The following is a 16,852-nucleotide window of genomic DNA, read 5'->3' on the forward strand; positions in this document are numbered from 1 at the left end:
AAGCAGCAATGTGACTGAAGTGGACCACGCATGAGACAGGCGGTTTGCAGCCCACACACATGAATTGCATAGGCAATTGCCCAGCGTCAACCCACTCAAGATTTGGAAAAGGCAGATCAAAGCAACACCAAGATAAACACGTGCCTGTAAGGATGGTAAAGGCAAACAAAAGAAACAAACAAACACCCCACACACACCTTTTTCAAGTTGTAGCACAGACCTCTGTCCGCCGTTAGCCCGTAGGCTGACGAGACCGCGTGCTTGGGCATCCCGGTCTCTGCTCAGTGTGCCAACGCCCTGCTGTTACCAGACCACCCTCCCATCACACGCGGTTCACGGCCCCTCCTCTGGAGAGGTTTTCCAGCTCCACCGTCGAGGGCACCGGAGTGCGCGTGAGCCACGGCCCCAGGCATTTTCTGCAGCTCCCTCTGGTTTCCTGCAGCCGTGGGTGCGTAGCTTCCAGATGAAGGCTGCCTTCTCAGCCTGGATCCCGGAGGAGGACCAGCACGGCCGCAGCTGACCAGTTCCCCAGGGTGTAACAGCCACAAGGGTTGAACTCCTGTTGTATTAAAGCACCGAGATTTGGGGGTTTTGTGTTTGAAACCACGAGCCTATTTAGTGAAAACTGACTGTACAGCCTTTTTAACGCAGCAATTGCAATGCCATTAGTGAGCTTAACCAGCACAGTCTTACCTGTGCGTGAAGACACGTGTTAGAGGGTTTCTGTGACAGCGTTCTTAACAGCAACCACAACCACAACAAATCTGAAGGACAGAGTGTGAACACCCACGAGCAGGGGGTGGACCAGAGACGCGTGACGTGAGCAGAGCAGAGCACTGTGCGTCTGTCTGAAATGAAGGCGCGCCACTCACGAAGGCCATTTCCGCCAGCGTGGTACTGCGGCCTGTAGCATTCCGCAGCCCGCTGTCCCCATGTGGCATGGTACAGTAAGTACCCTAGATAGCAACTTTCAAGTGGCAGGCTTTCAAAGATGCACACGTGCGTCCCATCAGCGTCCGCCGTGAGTGGCCGCAGCTTGCCTTCCGCCTCCCATCGCTGACCATCCTGTGGCTCCACCGGCCCCCACCAGCCCCTCCTTCCTCCACTCACTTTTGCCTGTTCACGGATGGAGCCCCCGTGTGCCAGCTGTTGTGCTGGACCACTGTGCTTTTCAAGGCACCGTCCTGTGAGATTAAACATATTTTATTTGTGTGTGTGTTTTTTTATGTATTATTTGTGTGAAAAGAATTATAAACCTATTACAACATAGTATTATGCAGCCGCACTGTGTCAGTTGGGTGCCTTGGTAACTTTGTTGGACTCAGGAACGTGCTGAGTGTAGTTCAGTCGTATGTATGGGAAGCATTTTCCACATTTGCCTGTGTGCACTGGTGTCCCCTACTCATCTCCTGCACTCTGCAGTCTTCCCCTGGGTGGACAGACTGCGTTCATGGGTTCTCTCCCCTGCCCACGGCTAGCCGGGCAGCTCTTGCCCAGATGCAGTGGCGGTGAAGAGCCGTCTCCATGCCTCCGTGTGTCTGTGCACATGGTCAGCTCTGAGACGGGGCACGCTGCTGGGACCCTCTGGTTGTGGGTCAGGCATCGTCAGGTTTCACAGCTGTGGCTGAGTCTTCCCTCCAGGTGGCTATGCCCACTCACCTGCTGGGCGTTTGGCCTCATTGTCCTGCTGTTGTCAGACTAGATATCAAGGCAGTTCAAACCACTGAGGTGTGCTGTTATTCCATATGTGGCATATGTATTATTATTAACACATTTTTGTTGTTGTTCAGTCGCTCAGTCGTGTCTGACTCTTTATGACCCCATGGACTGCAGCACGCCAGGCTTCCCTGTCCATCACCAACTCCCAGAGCCTTCTCAAACCCATGTCCATCGAGTCCGTGACGCCATCCAACCATCTTGTCCTCTGTCATCCCTTTCTCCTCTCACCTTCAATCTTCCCCAGCATCAGGGTCTTTTCTAATGAGTCAGTTCTTCGCATCAGATGGCCAAAGTATTGGAGCTTCAGCTTCAGCATCAGTCCCTCCAATGAGTATTCAGGACTGATTTCCTTTACGATGGACTGGCTTGATCTCCCTGCAGTCCAATTGACTCTCAAGAGTCTTCTCCAACACCACAGTTCAAAAGCATCAATTCTTCGGTGCTCAGCTTTCCTTATGGTCCAGCTCTCACATCCATACATGACTAGTGGAAAAACACATTTTTGCCACATGGTATTGTTTGGTTACCACCTATCACGTAACAATCAATTCAGTTCAGTTCAGTCGCTCAGTCATGTCCAACTCTTTGCGACCCCATGAATTGCAGCACGCCAGGCCTCCCTGTCCATCACCAACTCCCAGAGTTCACTCAAACTCACGTCCATAGAGTTGGTGATGCCATCCAGCCATCTCACCCTCTGTCGTCCCCTTCTCCTCCTGCCCGCAATCCTTCCCAGCATCAGAGTCTTTTCCAATGAGTCAACTCTTCGCATGAAGTAGCCAAAGTCTTGGAGTTTCAGCTTTAGCATCAGTCATTCCAAAGAACACCCAGGACTGATCTCCTTTAGAATGGACTGGCTAGATCTCCTTGCAGTCCAAGGGACTCTCAAGATTCGTCTCCAACACCATGGTTCAAAAACATTAATTCTTCGGCACTCAGCTTTCTTCACAGTCCAATTCTCACATCCATACATGACCAACTGGAAAAACCATATCCTTGACTAGATGAACCTTTGTTGGCAAAGTAATGTTTCTGCTTTTGAATATGCTATCTGCTGCTGCTGCTAAGTCACTTCAGGCATGTCCGACTCTGTAGGACCCCATATACGGCAGCCCGCCAGGCTTCCCTGTCCCTGGGATTCTCCAGACAAGAACACTGGAGTGGGTTGCCATTTCCTTCTCCAATGCAGGAAAGTGAAAAGTGAAAGTGAAGTCACTCAGTCGTGCCTGACCCTCAGCGACCCCATGGACTGCAGCCTTCCAGGCTCCTCTGTCCATGGGATTTTCCAGGCAAGAGTACTGGAGGGGGGTGCCATTGCCTTCTCCAGAATATGCTATCTAGGTTGGTCCTAACTTTCCTTCCAAGGAGTAAGCGTCTTTTAATTTCATGGCTGCAATCACCATCAACAGTGATTTTGGAGCCCCAAAAAATAAAGTCTGACACTGTTTCCACTGTTTTCCCATTTATTTCCCATGAAGTGATGGGACTGGATGCCATGATCTTCGTTTTCTGAATGTTGAACTTTAAGCCAACTTTTTCACTCCCCTCTTTCACTTTCAATCAAGAGGCTTTTTAGTTCCTCTTCACTTTCTGCCATAAGGGTGGTGTCATCTGCGCATCTGAGGTTATTGATATTTCTCCCAGCAATCTTGATTCCAGCTCATGCTTCTTCCAGTCCAGCGTTTCTCATGATGTAATCTGCATATAAGTTGAATAATCAAGGTGACAATATACAGCCTTGACGTACTCCTTTTCCTATTTGGAACCAGTCTGTTGTTTCATGTCCAGTTCTAACTGTTGCTTCCTGACCTGCATATAGGTTTCTCAAGAGGCAGGTCAGGTGGTCTGGTATTCCCATCTCTTTCAGAATTTTCCACAGTTTCTTGTGCTCCACACAGTCAAAGGCTTTGGCATAGTCAATAAAGCAGAAATAGATGTTTTTCTGGAACTCTCTTGCTTTTTCGACGATCCAGCAGATGTTGGCAATTTGATCTCTGGTTCCTCTGCCTTTTCTAAAACCAGCTTGAACATCTGGAAGTTCATGGTTCACGTATTGCTGAAGCCTGGCTTGGAGAATATTGACCATTACTTTACTAGTCTTTTTAAATACAAATGGAAATGATAAATACTAACTCCAAGGTAAGTCAACCTCTGGGAAGGGAGCAGACTGAGATTAGGAGACACAGGTGACCTCAAATCTGTGTGTTAAGTTTTATCTTTAAAAAGTGAGGCAGTGTGCTATAACTTAAAAGATTCGATAAAGCTGCATATTTACATGAAAGTATTTTTATGTTTGAAATAATTGATTATTTGTAAATTTGACCACCTACACGCAGAGAATGCTGGAGTGGGTAGCCTTTCCCTTCTCCGGGGATCTTCCCAACCCAGGGGTCAAACCCAGGTCTCCCGCACTGCAGGCGGATTCTTCACCAGCTGAACCACCAGGGAAGCCCAACATGCAGAAAACATTTTAGGACATTTTAGAGTCATTTAGGTTACTTCTGGAAGTGGGGTGAGAAGGACCTTTACCTGTCACTTTATCCCTTTCTGTGCTGTTTCAATTTTTTTAGAAACATGTACCAAGTTCACTGGGCTTCTCAGGGGGCTCAGTAGTAAAGAAACCATCTGCCAGCACAGGAGACATAAGAGACTTGGGTTCCATCCCTGGGTCGGGAAGGTTCCCTGGGGGAGCGCATGGCAGCCCACTGCAGGATTCTTGCCTGGAGAGTGGGGTCGCAGAGAGTCGGACGCGCCTGAGGGAACTTAGCATACACACACGCATGGAGTTCATGCATTTGAAAATAAGAAGGGCCCCATCCAGGCTCAGCAACTTCCCTGCTGCTCTGCTGGGACAGAAGACTTAAAGCTCTCAAAGCCTGTGTTTTCTCATCTGCAAAATACGGTTGGAAGCGCCTGCTTTGTAGAGCCGCTGGGAGGACTAGGAATTATTCATATAAACACCTAGCAGAGTGCCTTTGACATAGTAGGCACTAAATAAATAATCACTGTTTACATTATTAATAAGAATGGAGGATGTGCTCTGTTTGCAAACGTACCCTCCCCGAAATGTGCGGAGGAAGGACACGCAGCCTGTCTCTCAGTACCTGCTCTGTTCTCCCCAACACGTGTCCCGTGGGGAAACAGATCTTCTAGCCCGAAAACTTTTTTTGACCCAATAATTGAAACCCACCGCCCGCCTGCGCTTAGCCCCCTTCAGTGGGCGCCGTCCCTTTAGGCTAAATGCACAGAGTCTCCCAACCCTGCTGCTCCCTCCTCACCCTGGGTCGAAGGCGCCTGGTTCCGCAAATAAAAAGGCAGGACACCCAGTACCACTTGATTTCAGGTAAACAACAAATGAATTTTTAGTTGTAAATCCCAGTACCGCCTGGGACATATTTATACTGAAAATACGTATTGTTTATCTGGAATTCAAATATAACTGGATAACCTGCATTTGATCTGGGCAGGCCTCTCTATGGGGAAATGGAGGAGGGGTACCTAGTGGGCCAGACGAGGCCCTGGACCTCCTGGGCTTTGTGTCTGGGCCCAGTCCCGGGCAGGGGACAGGCAGTCCCCGGCTACCGTGGCTGCTGTCTCTCAGCCGGGCTGGTCTGGGGGTGCCCCCGCCCCGGCTGAACCAGCCCCTCATGCCTCTCACGGCACCTCGGACCCCATGGCTTCTGTGCCACATCCTGTCCTGGCCCTGGACTAGGATTCCACTCTGCAGCCTTTGAGCGTGGCCGGGGCTCTGAGCTTTGCAGTGGTGGGATCCACGCAGACCCCCGGCTCGCACCTCAGCCCCTTGTCACTGGGCCCCTTGGAAGTGGACAGGGAGTTCTGATGGTGATCCCGGGGAAGCTGCCCAAATAGTCTGAACCCCCAGCTTAGATGTAGCCGCCCCATGAGCTCCGAGCACCCCCGAGGCTCCTGCCTGAGGCAGAGGAACAGCAGCCCCCGCCCGCCAGCCCCCGGGACACATCCATCCCCCTCTGCCCACTGCCGCCCGCCCGCCTTCACTGCCTCTCTCCCTGCCGTCTCCCCAGACCACCAGGGCCAAGGGGCAGCCTCCCCAGCTCCTTCCTCTGTGGTCTGGGGTCCTTCACTCAGCGTTCAATCCACAGATATGTGATCAAGCCCTAACTATGTTCCAAACACCATTCTAGATGCTGGAGATACTGGCAATAAATAAGACCAAGTTTCAGAATTTGTTCATATAAATTCTAGGGCTTCTGTTCTAGTGCAGTTGAAGTGAACAGTGAACACATATGCTGAAAATCCATACTCTGGGGTCCTGATGTCATGGCAAGAGTCAGCGCTCTGTAAAGAAGAGGGGGAGGGGGCTGGGCAGAGGCGGTGGGAGCTTCTCCTGCATCGGGAGTTGGGGGCGTGGAGGAGGTGTGTGGGCAGACACTTAATGAAGACAAAGCCCGTTTCTGGGAGCAGAGACTTCAGGCAGAGAGGACAGTAGGCTGGGGCGGGGTGGGGAACAAGCCTGTCGTCCTTCACATCCCGCGGGAAGGCCCCCCCACCACACTACCAGCTGGAACAGGAGCGGAACAGGAGTGTAGAGAAGGCGCAGAGGTGGGGCTGGGAAAATCCAGGCCTGCCTCTCAGTATGCCTTCAGAAGATCTGAAAAGTAAGTCTGGGAGCGCTGTTCTCTTGCCAGACCCTGCTTTTGCTAAAGAGAGTAACAAAGTTGACCTACAGACTCGACCCACAGCTGGCCAGGCCCCCTTCTCACTCCAGGCCTGCAGCTTCGGGACAACCTAAGAGCTGAAAGCTGCATCAGGGAGCAGGGAAATGGCTGAACACTAGCACAGTGATCGTGTTACCCTAGAAGTGCTAACCAGGCATTCCAGGAGACAGGAGCGGAGGGCTTCCCCCGGGAGGAGCCAGCAAGGCGGCCTCGAAGGGTGACTCAGGACAGAGGCCACAGGTTGACCGGAACTCAGTGAAAACCCTGAAGGACTGCCTGGAGGGTCACAGGGAAGGTGTAAGGGCATCGATGTGTTCTGTCATCACGACCCTCTAAAATCATGCACTTCTACTTGGGTTCCTTGTAACTGACACGGATGCAAACTTAGGAAGACGTGCCCTTAACCCCCAGGGACCTGGCCTCTGCCGTCCACGCTGCTGGCCCTCCATGGGGCAGGGCGCCCAGAGCCCCGCGGAGCACATGGCGACCAAGGCTCGTTTCTCTTTCGTTCTCATCGAAACTCATGGGCTCCTTGTCTCTCTACCTTCTGCAGGTCCTGGGGTCCCCACGGTGACCGTGCACAACACGACCGATAAGAAAAGTAAGTGCTCCTTGGTCTTGTCTTAAATCTCCCTGCGACGTGGGGCGGGGAAGCGGAAAGGCTTTAAGAGATGATCCAGGCGTGGTTCCTGTTTGGAGACTGCAATGGTCATGTCCTAGCAGCTCCAGATGAACCCGCATCCCCAGTACCGTTAGGTGCAATGGACGTGAAGATCTCTCAGCCAGTGAGGGCGTGCAGGCCGCAGGTGCCGAGGCCCAGAGGCTGCCTGGGGTGAGCCGGCCTTGTCTGCGACCCCCTAGGCAGAGCCCCGCCCGAGGCAGAGCCTGGACCTCACAGACGTGCACAGCCAGGGCTGGGCTCTCCAGCTGGGCCTGCCGCGCCCTCGTGGCTCTGGGAGCCCCCCACCATGGGCTGAGGCTCCGTGGACGCCTCATCTGCCTCTGTGGTCTGAGGGCACCTGCCTGGCACAGGGGCCTTCATCCCTAGGCCGCTGCAGCGGTGGAGCTTCCCAGAGACTCTCAAGGACCCACACACCTGGGGTGACAAGCTGCACACATGTGTGTTCACACGAAAAGGTGGAAACGGTAGGAGCAGGCAGACCGGCAGGAGAGCTCAGAAGTCAGGAGCCCTCGGCCTTGGTCGCTCCCTGCCTCGGCCCTCCTCTGCCCTAATCCCCCAGGAGTCTGAGCCTCCATTCCCCCCAACCTGCCCCCCTTCCTGGGCGCCAGCACCCTGGTTGCACCAGCCCTAGCGGGACCTTGCTCAGCACCCTCCCTCGTACAGCCTCAACTCACACAGTTCCTTTAATTCTCTCGGGAAGGGACTGCTGCTGTCTCGATGGCAGGGTTTCAGGCACCAGGGAGAGTTGGTTAGGGGGAAAGTTTCGAAAAGGAGGTGGCCAGCAGCACATTTAGACAGAAATCCAAAATTAAAGATCAATAACAGTGAAATCAAAAGTAAATAATTAAATCATTTAAATGCAAAGGAAAAAAAAGCCAGAAAATGGATATGAGAGTGGATAGATACAGAGTCCATTCCTTATATATATTCATTAGTGTGCTCCGTGCCAGACGCTGACACCACAGGAATATCTGGGGGGGCCACCCAGAAGATAAGACCCAGAGGTCACAGGTCCCAATGGTGCATCAGAGCCGGAGTGTGGAGTTCAGCCTCCAAGCGCTGCATTGGGGAGTCTGCAGGGGTTTTTCCTGGATGTTTAACTCCTGACTCATTTGAAAAGACCCTGATGCTGGGAGGGATTAAAAGCAGGAGGAGAAGGGGATGACAGAGGATGAGATGGCTGGATGGCATCACCCACTCGAGGGACATGAGTTTGAGTGAACTCCGAGAGTTGGTGATGGACAGGGAGGCCTGGCGTGCTGCAGTCCATGGGGTCGCAAAGAGTCAGACATGACTGAGCATCTGAACTGAACTGAACTGAACTAACTCCTGACGGGTCTCAGGTCGGCTCCAGACCCTCCCGTCCTGTCTTGTGCCTCGCTGAGTCAGCACAGAACACAGTGCCCCCGGGTTTGGGCCTGTCTGTTGAACTGGATAGGCTGCCCCCAGGCGGGGGTGGGGCTGATGCCCTGGTTCCCGAGCCTCTCCCTGCCCGAGACGCAAAGGAGGTGCTTGGGAGGCCCATCAAAGCCTCTGGCACCTCTGCCGAAGTCCACACAGTATGCCTGCCCCGCCAAGGCTGCACCGTGACCATCTTCCAGACCAGGGCAGGTCTGGGGCCCAGAGACCTTAGGAGTTGAGGTGATGGAGACAGTGACCTGGGCCTGCGTCACAGAGCCGGCCACGAGCTGGAGCCGCTGCTGCAGATTCTCTGCGTGTTCTAACCCATCTTCTCCCCCTGCCACCCAGGGGGGCAGGCGATCCCATCACCCCAGAACTGACCAGGAGACCTGAGGCAGAGGGACACACCTGGCGTGTGCCCAGCTGGAGAATGCTGGTCCCGCCTTGAGCCGGCAGCGGCGGCTCAGCCCGCCCCCACCTTGGAGCACAGGACTGACCAGCAGCCTTGCGGCCAGTGTGGCCGGGGGGCTGCTCAGGCCCAGCGGCTCTGTCCTGCATCTGCCCCGAGACAGGCCAGGGCAGGCAGGCCACCCCCAACCCCCGCTGCACACCCCTGCCTCCGAGCCGGCTGGGCGATCACAGCCTCATTCTCTCCCTGCTCCAGAGACCCTTGCCCTGCAGTGAACCCCACTCAGCTTCAGTGTGCAGTTGGTGGGGCGGAGAGAGCTATGAGCAGGGGGCAGATTCTGGGGGAGGGTTCTGCAGTCAGCAGGACTGAACCCTTAAACTGCGCCCTGAATGCTTAATCCCCGTTGGGACCACATTCACCATTTTTTACATAATCGAGTGACCACCTAATATCAAGGGCTGGCCTCCTTGCGGCTTCTTGGACATTCCTGAGCACCCATCTCTCAGCAGCTCACCCGAGCTCACACGGCCAGGCCGGGCCAGACCTTATTCACGCAAGCCCAAGCACGAGGTCGTGACCTTGGGGCCCGCTCTGGTCACCAGGGGTGGAGACCTTTGTTCTGCTGCCACCTGAGTGACCTGCTCACAGCCACAGCCTCCCCGACGGTCCCTCCGAAAGCCGCCCCGGCTAACCTGACGCAGCACTGAGTCCCTGCTGGTCTTTGAGCCCCAAGCAGAGCTCAGGGCCACCCCACTCGTCTGGAAGGCGGTTCTGACCGGTGTGCAGGTGGGGAGATGGGTATGGGGGCCACCCGCCCACAGCCCAGCAGCCTGAGGGTGAGCGGGCCCTGGGGGATGGCTTTTAGAGATGCTTGGGGAGCCTGGACAACCAGCCTGTGGCCTGTGTTGTGTGCAGCCCCAGGCAGACAGGCCACGGCAGGCAGGGACCGGAAGGTCCCATCCACCTCGGAAGGCAGCAGCCGTTTCCCAGATTCCTGCCCCGCTCTGGAACTTGAAATTGCTGTTTCAGAATTCTTTGCCTTCCCCCTCCTCTGCCCCTTGGCCCCAGAGCCACCCTTTAGGAAATCTCCTTCACAGACAGAGCCCGTGGCGTCACAGACGTGACTCTGAATTATTTAGCAGCTGTTTCCTGAAGAGCGCGATTGTCATCAGGGCCAGAGCCCACGCTTTAGGTGCTGGGTGTTCAGGCCGCTCGGGCCCTGGGGTGGCAGAGCCAACAGCCGTGTAAATAGACGCTTTGAGGTGAGCGTGAGGGGTGTGAGCTCGGGGAGAGGGTGTGATCCAGGTGCAAAGGACTGCCAGCTCCCCTGTCTCCCCAACACAGCCCAGCCTGGGTCCGGAGCGCCTGCAGGCGGGTACAGCATGGTCTGCCCCCACCAGCGCCCACAGCGTCGTGACCACTGCTCCCGGACCCAAGTTCCTGGGCTGCCCGGCGCGGCTCCTCCCCCGGAACTCCTGGCCAGCGTCTCTCCCTCCTGCTCCCTTCAGCCGGCATTTTACAAAGAAGCAAAATCACTTTGCATGGCAGCTCTTGTTTGAGACCGCCCCAGCCAGCGGCTGTCTGGTCCAGTCCACCTGCTCTCTCGGTCCCCTGCCTGGTGGCCACCCCGCCCTCCCCATCTTCCTCCAAGTGACCACACAGGGGCGTCAGCTGTACCATCGGGCCCGTCAGGAGCTGGGACAACCGATGGGGAGATGTCAGGAGGGATCAGCACGAGTGCTCCTGGCCCCAGCAAGCCCGAAGTTGTCGCCAGGACGCTGGGGGGCGGTGGGCTGGAGGCTCCCTGTCCACCGCTACTGCTTCCTGAGCGAGAACGGAGCTGAACGGGTGGGGGCCACACGTGGCCCCTCACTGGTGCCAGTACTAAAACACACTCCACCACTCTGCCTCCAAGTTGCTTATAGTCCTCCTGGAGAGAAACAGGCACGGCAAACAGAACAATGGCCCCCGGACCGTGTGACCGCCTTGAGGACTGCATCCGTGCCACACTGGGCTTGAGCTGCGCAGCCCCGCGCGGGCGGGCCGCCTCTGGGGTACCGCGATCACTGACTCTTCAGGGACAGCTGCCTGAAACACGCCAGGAAAGGCCCAGATGACAGGAGGCCTGGAAATCCAGGCGGGTGGCCAGACTCCGGCAACAGGGCAGCGCTGCCCAGACCAAGCGACCTCTGTGCCGGCCCTGCCCTCCTGCCGCCGGCAGCAACCCGAGACGGGGAGGGCAGTTATTCTCTCCAGCCCAGCGGCTTGCTGGCTCCCATTTGACGCTGGTCACTCAGGCCCCCAAATGCAGCCAAGTGGCGATTCCACCAAAGACCTGAGCCAACTGGGTCCCGGAACAGCCACGGCCACACGGCGCCTGCACGCGGGGGCCCAGCTGGAAGGCAGCCCTCATGAGCCACCCGGCTTCCTGCAGGCTCACTGTGTCCAGATCTGATAATAGCTAATTCCGTCAAATATTAGAGGGGCTCACATTTAATTAAGGAGCGGCCATTTGTCTGCTCCTGACGGCAGGTCCCCACGGCCCCCACGTCAAAAGGGACTCCTCAGGGAACAAGCCCATCTTTTCTTATTTCCTCCGCCGAGCCCCTGCCCTCTTTGAATGCAATTATGGGAACAAATAAAACGGCTTAACTCAACTCCCCAGTGGGACAGCCAGCTCTCTGCTGATAAAACCGGTTGTGTGGGCAATCATTAAATGAGAAATCTAATATTTAACTAAATTTAATAGTCTGCTGCCGTGGTGCCTTTCTGTGAAGGGTGGGATTTTAATACAGAGGGACCAGCTATTCACACACCGTCTGCCAAGGCCGTGTGCCGTCAGAACGCCATGTACAGTTAGAACACCCGGGGCTCCCTGGCAAAGCCACGGCTCCCAGGCCCAGGAGCCAACCAGAAGCTCCACATTCCGGTGGCAAGTCTGTGTTCTCCTTAGCTGCACGCGAGCCTTGCTCGTAGGCTGCGCGTCAGCCTGAGCACAAAGCTCCTTCAAGCTGCGCTGGTGCCAACAGTGTCAAATCCCCATGCAGATGCGTGGAAAGAGGTGACAACCAGCCTTGAGTGGCTGCTCCAGGTCTCCTGCCTGGTGATGTCTGCCCATCCAGGTCGCCCCACCCCCACCCTCTCGGAGCTCCGTCCAGCCCCAAGAAGTGGGGGCTTGGAGCTGCTTCTCTGACAGCAAAGGACCCGGCCCTGCTCTTGTCCCCAAGGACGCTCCTGTGTTCCCGCTGATCGCCTGTCTTCGTGCGTCTCCATCCCTCTGGTCTGACCCACAGCCCCACCCGAGCCCCTTAGCTCCCTACCCCCAGGCTTCTCTTAAGCAGACACAGAGGTCCAGACCACGGGCTAGAGGGCTGAGGCTTCTAGAAAACCCTGTGAGGTCCGTGCTCAGGCTCCTACCATAAGCTTGGGTTTGGGTAGCATCAGTGAAATTAGAAGACACTTGTTCCTTAGAAGAAGAGCTGTGACAAACCTAGACAGCGTATTAAAAAGCAGAGACATCACTTTGCCCACAAAGGTCCGTATAGTCAAAGCTATGGTTTTTCCACTAGTCACGTACCGATGGGAGAGTGGGAACACAAAGAAGGCTGAGTGCCAAAGAACTGATGCTTTCAAACTGTGGTGCTGGAGAAGACTCTTGGAGCTCCTTGGACAGCAAGGAGATCAAACCAGTCAATTTTAAAGGAAATCAACCCTGAATATTCACTGGAAGGACTGATGCTGAAGCGTCAATACTTTGGCCACCTGATGTGAAGAGCTGACTCATTGGAAAAGACCGTGACACTGGGAAAGATTGAAGGCAGGAAGAGAAGGGAACGACAGAGGATGAGATGCTCAGATGGCTTCACTGACTCAATGGACATGAGTTTGAGCAAACTCTGGGAAATAGTGAAGGATAGAGAAGCCTGACGTGCTGTAATCCATGGGGTTCCAAAGAGTCAGACACAACTGTGCAACTGAACAGCAACAGTGAATTTCCTCAGTTCCCAAAATTAAATAGTAACTTGGGTGTTCAAACACTGTCAACTTTTAAATCAGCTGGATTAAAATGTGCTTTTGTTTTGTTTTGCTTGGTGTGGGAAGCAGGGGTTAATAGGCCTCGACTGCTTTGACTCTTACCACCAAGAGATCTGACCACCAGGACCCTCAGAGCCCCACGGGGTTTCAGAAACCCCCAGAGGGACCACTCAGTCCTTCCCATGCGGGAAAAGAAAGAAAGCCTCAGGCCCAAACCCAGGCTCGCCTGCTGCGAAGAGGCATCATGTCCCGGGCGCGAGTCAGATTCCCACAGACAGGTCGCCTCCTGCTGCTGGAAACTGGTATGTTTGGTCCCTGGGATGGGACGAGCCCGACGCCCGGCGTGGGATGGGGCAGCCAGGCCAGTGACTGAGTTTCTGAGAGCAGGTGTAGTGTGGACCTGGAAGGGGCCCCGAGATCGATGGTGGGGGCTTCTCTCGGAGTAGGTGACCTTTGACCTGATGGAGGGGAGGAGCCGGGAACACAGAACAGCAAGTGCGAAGGCGCGGAGGCAGCAGAGAACGTGGGAAATGACGTTACTTCCATCGTCTGGTGGGGCTCTCTCCCGATCATCCTGCCCTGAGAGTGTGGATAGAGCATGGAGAGGAAATAATTAATACCTCGTAAACCAGCTCCTCTGTGTGCCTGGGACACTGTGTTAAAGGGCCTAGGCTGTTTGGACTCAGGGAAAACGACTGCTCTCTGCTCTGTTAGGACCGTGGGGCGCTCTCGCCACACTGAGATTGGGGGTCCCCTCCCTCACGTGTCTGTAAGACTGCAAGGTCGAGAGGGTGCCACCTCCGGGCTGGGTCTCCAGGTCCCCGAGCTGAGGTCAGGTCTGCCAGGACCTCCAGGCCTCACAGGCGGTGCTAGTGGTAAAGAACCCCCCTGCCAGTGCAGGAGACAGTAGAGGTGTGGGTTTGATGCCTGGGTCGGGAAGATCCTCTGGAAGAGGAAATGGCAACCCTCTCCAGTATTCTTGCCTGGAGAATCCCATGGACAGAGGAGCCTGGCGGGCTATAGCCCATGGGGTCGCAATAGTCAGACACAACTGAGGGACTAAGCATTCACACACGCACTGTTTGGACCTCCGTGTGTCAACACAGCCCTTGTGGACACACCTTTCCTTTCTCACTTTCTGCAAAGGCCTGGGCTTCTTGCATGCCGGGTGGTGGGGCCCAGCCCCACCGTTTTTCAAGCTCCAGGTATTTGAGAGGCAGTTTCACCGTCCCTCCCCTCACCGTGTCACCAAAGCTGAATATCCAAATACGTGCTCAGCAAACTCGTGGAGCGCCTTCTGTCTTGCTTCTTGGCTTGTCACTAGCCCTGGGAACTTTTGGTTGCCTCTGCCCCTGAGGAAGTGTGAGGGTCCTGCTCAGGGTGGTCCCCATGGCCCCACAGAAAGAACACTCAGTGCTGGGGGTCCTAAGTGCTGGCTCACCTGCCTGGCCTGTTCATAAAAGCAGTTATCAGCACGCTTGTGAGACTAGGTTCTTCTTTAAAAAGGTTCACACCCATTTCCAAGTGACTTGTCTACACAAAGGTCAAGCCCCTTGGAGATAAAACTTCCTTTCGATGTAACCACGAGTAATCCCCAGGTAGGGTTGGGGGGAGAGAGGAGAAAAGAAGTCACGGGTCAGATGGAGCAGTCGGGGGAAGGGCCAGTTCTGCAGGGGATGGAAGAAGGGGGCTTTTGCAGGGACAGGGTCCTTGCCAAGACCTTCATGAGCTGGTGCAACGTAAGGGTCCCAGAGCAGCCCCTGAGGTGCAGGGAAGGCTGCGGCCACCTCTCTGGCCCAGAGGGAGACAGGCCAGTCCCCCTGCACCCGGACTCACACGGCTGTGCGGCCACCTCGGATGAAGGTCTCCAGGGCCAGGCCACCTGTGGCTAAGGCAAGAAAGCCAAGTCCACTTTCCTGGACAAAGTGGCAAAGGTCACCCAGCTCCTGTCCTCTCTTCCAGTGTGTTACTGTGGTCACTCCGTTTGGAAACCATTTGCCTCGACAGACATGATGTCAGTTCCCAAAAAACCAGCAGCCCTGAGACAAGGGGGTCTCCCAAAATGATTCCCATGTGTGAAAAACGCCATGGAGCGTGGCACCATAGAGGAACCCACCGCCCGCCTGGAGCACCCGGGCTGACCTGGACCCAGGCTTGGAATCTAACGTCTGCAGCTCTTGACTCCTACCACGGACGCGTGATCCTGCCCTCCAATGTAGGAGTCAGGAGGCACGTGAAACCCCAGGGCGTCCGTGAGCGGGGGTCTGAACACATCATTGTTGTGTCTGTTTCAGAGATGTTTGATCTAGAGACCAACCAGCACGTACAGAAAGCTGTAAGCGACCGGCAGATGCCGAAAGTGGAATACAGGAAAATTGAGACTGACGACTACAGTGAGTGCTTCGGGGAAAACAGCCGCGATTGCTATGCCGGCGGGGGGTGGGCCCCCGCGCGGGGGCCCCCAGAGTGGGTGCCAGGGGAAGCCGACTGTGTTCACAGGCAAGACACTCGCTCTGTGCCAGACAGAAATAAACAGGAGCGGTGATTTCTGTCCCCCGGAGGCCGACAGTTTAGACGTGGTCCAGATGAAAATTCTCTCCTTGGTGGGGAGCAGGCCTAGACACCAGCCAGGACAGAGGCTCCCCCCGGACGTTCCCTTTCGTGCCTCTGACGCCCTACTGCTTGTCATCCCGCTTCTCCATGTTGCTCACGGGCTGTGGGGGGGTGGGGGGGCGTCCTCGCAGCTGGAGACTGTCAGCGCCCCTCCTTGGCCTGTGTCCTTCTCCCTCTGAGCTGTCCGTTCAGCCCTTCCGTGAGCTTCCGTGAGCTTCTGCGGAGGCACCCCTGAGAGCCCTGGGGCCCGGCTGGATGGGACCCGAGCTCCAGGCGGGAAGGGGTCCTGGCAGCTTCCTCACCTCTGTGCACGGCGCCCCGCTCACCTGGCCCGGGGCCCCACCGTCCACTGGGCGGCCGCCCTCCCGGCCCCGCAGCCCCGTGTCCCTCCGCGCTGTCCTGCTGTGGGCGATGACACCCTTAGTGTGCGGACTGGTTCCAGGTCATTCAGACTGCAAACCTCGAAGCCATTTTTGAGTCACCCGTCCAGGTCCCATCTGCCCATCGTCTCTGAGGTCTTGGGAGCTAACTTGGAAGGTCGCCAGGGATGGATGGGAAAGAGTGATGCCTGAATGCAGGCCTGGGGTGGCAGAGGGAGGGTGGCCAGAGCCTGTGTCCATCTCCCCAGACGGCGTCTGCCCTTTCCCTTCAGTGGGGCCCGTGAGCCCTGGAGCCTTGTTAAGCATCCCTGTCAGATGGGACCTGGCTGCCTGCCAGCCTGTGAGCCCCTGAGGGCAGGATCCGAGGCTTTGCCAGCAGAGCACAATCCAGCCCCTCCCCCCGCCCCGCCCAAGACTACACATCCCATGAAGCCAAGTCCTTCATAGCAGGAAGGCAGGGCCCAGGGGCTCCAGGGAGAGCAGGAAAGGGGACTGGGGTCCCGTGGAGCTTCCCAGCAAAGCGGGCTCCGAAGGGGCTCCTGGAATCTCTTTCAGTGGGCAGAGAAGAATGGGGCATCCATCCAGGGAGGATTCTTGGTGGAGTGAGGAGGCTGACGGGTGATTCCACGTGGGGGCCCTCACCCCCCATCTCCTTCACCTGCGTCCTGTTGTTGGGTGCACAGAGTCATATGGTACTGGAAGCTTCCTAATCATTGCTGGAGGTGCAGGGGAGAGAGGTGCAGGGGCAGATACGAGGGGGAGAGGCGCGGGGGCAGATACGAGGGGGAGAGGCATGGGGGGATACAAGGAGGAGAGGTGTAGGGGGGATACGAGGGGGAGAGGCGCGGGGGGGAGACAGGTGGAGTGGAGGGGTCAGCTCTACTCGCGGGAGACGTACGGGGAGCTCGTATGCCGT

General features: G+C 56.0%; 1 protein-coding gene across 3 annotated transcripts in view; it reads left to right on the forward strand.

Moving 5' to 3' along the window:
- DPP6 (dipeptidyl peptidase like 6) overlaps positions 1-16,852 on the forward strand; it is a 966,644-nt gene that overhangs the window by 926,289 nt on the left and 23,503 nt on the right. For all 3 annotated transcript variants that reach the window (XM_040260134.1, XM_040260132.1, XM_040260133.1), the window contains exons 17-18: positions 6,970-7,017; positions 15,238-15,336. In XM_040260134.1, the coding sequence (XP_040116068.1) occupies positions 6,970-7,017; positions 15,238-15,336 (147 nt within the window). The remainder of the gene's footprint in view (positions 1-6,969; positions 7,018-15,237; positions 15,337-16,852) is intronic.

Source organism: Oryx dammah, unplaced genomic scaffold (assembly GCF_014754425.2).
Source record: "Oryx dammah isolate SB20612 unplaced genomic scaffold, SCBI_Odam_1.1 HiC_scaffold_18, whole genome shotgun sequence".
In the NCBI taxonomy this organism is placed as follows: Eukaryota; Metazoa; Chordata; class Mammalia; order Artiodactyla; family Bovidae; genus Oryx; species Oryx dammah.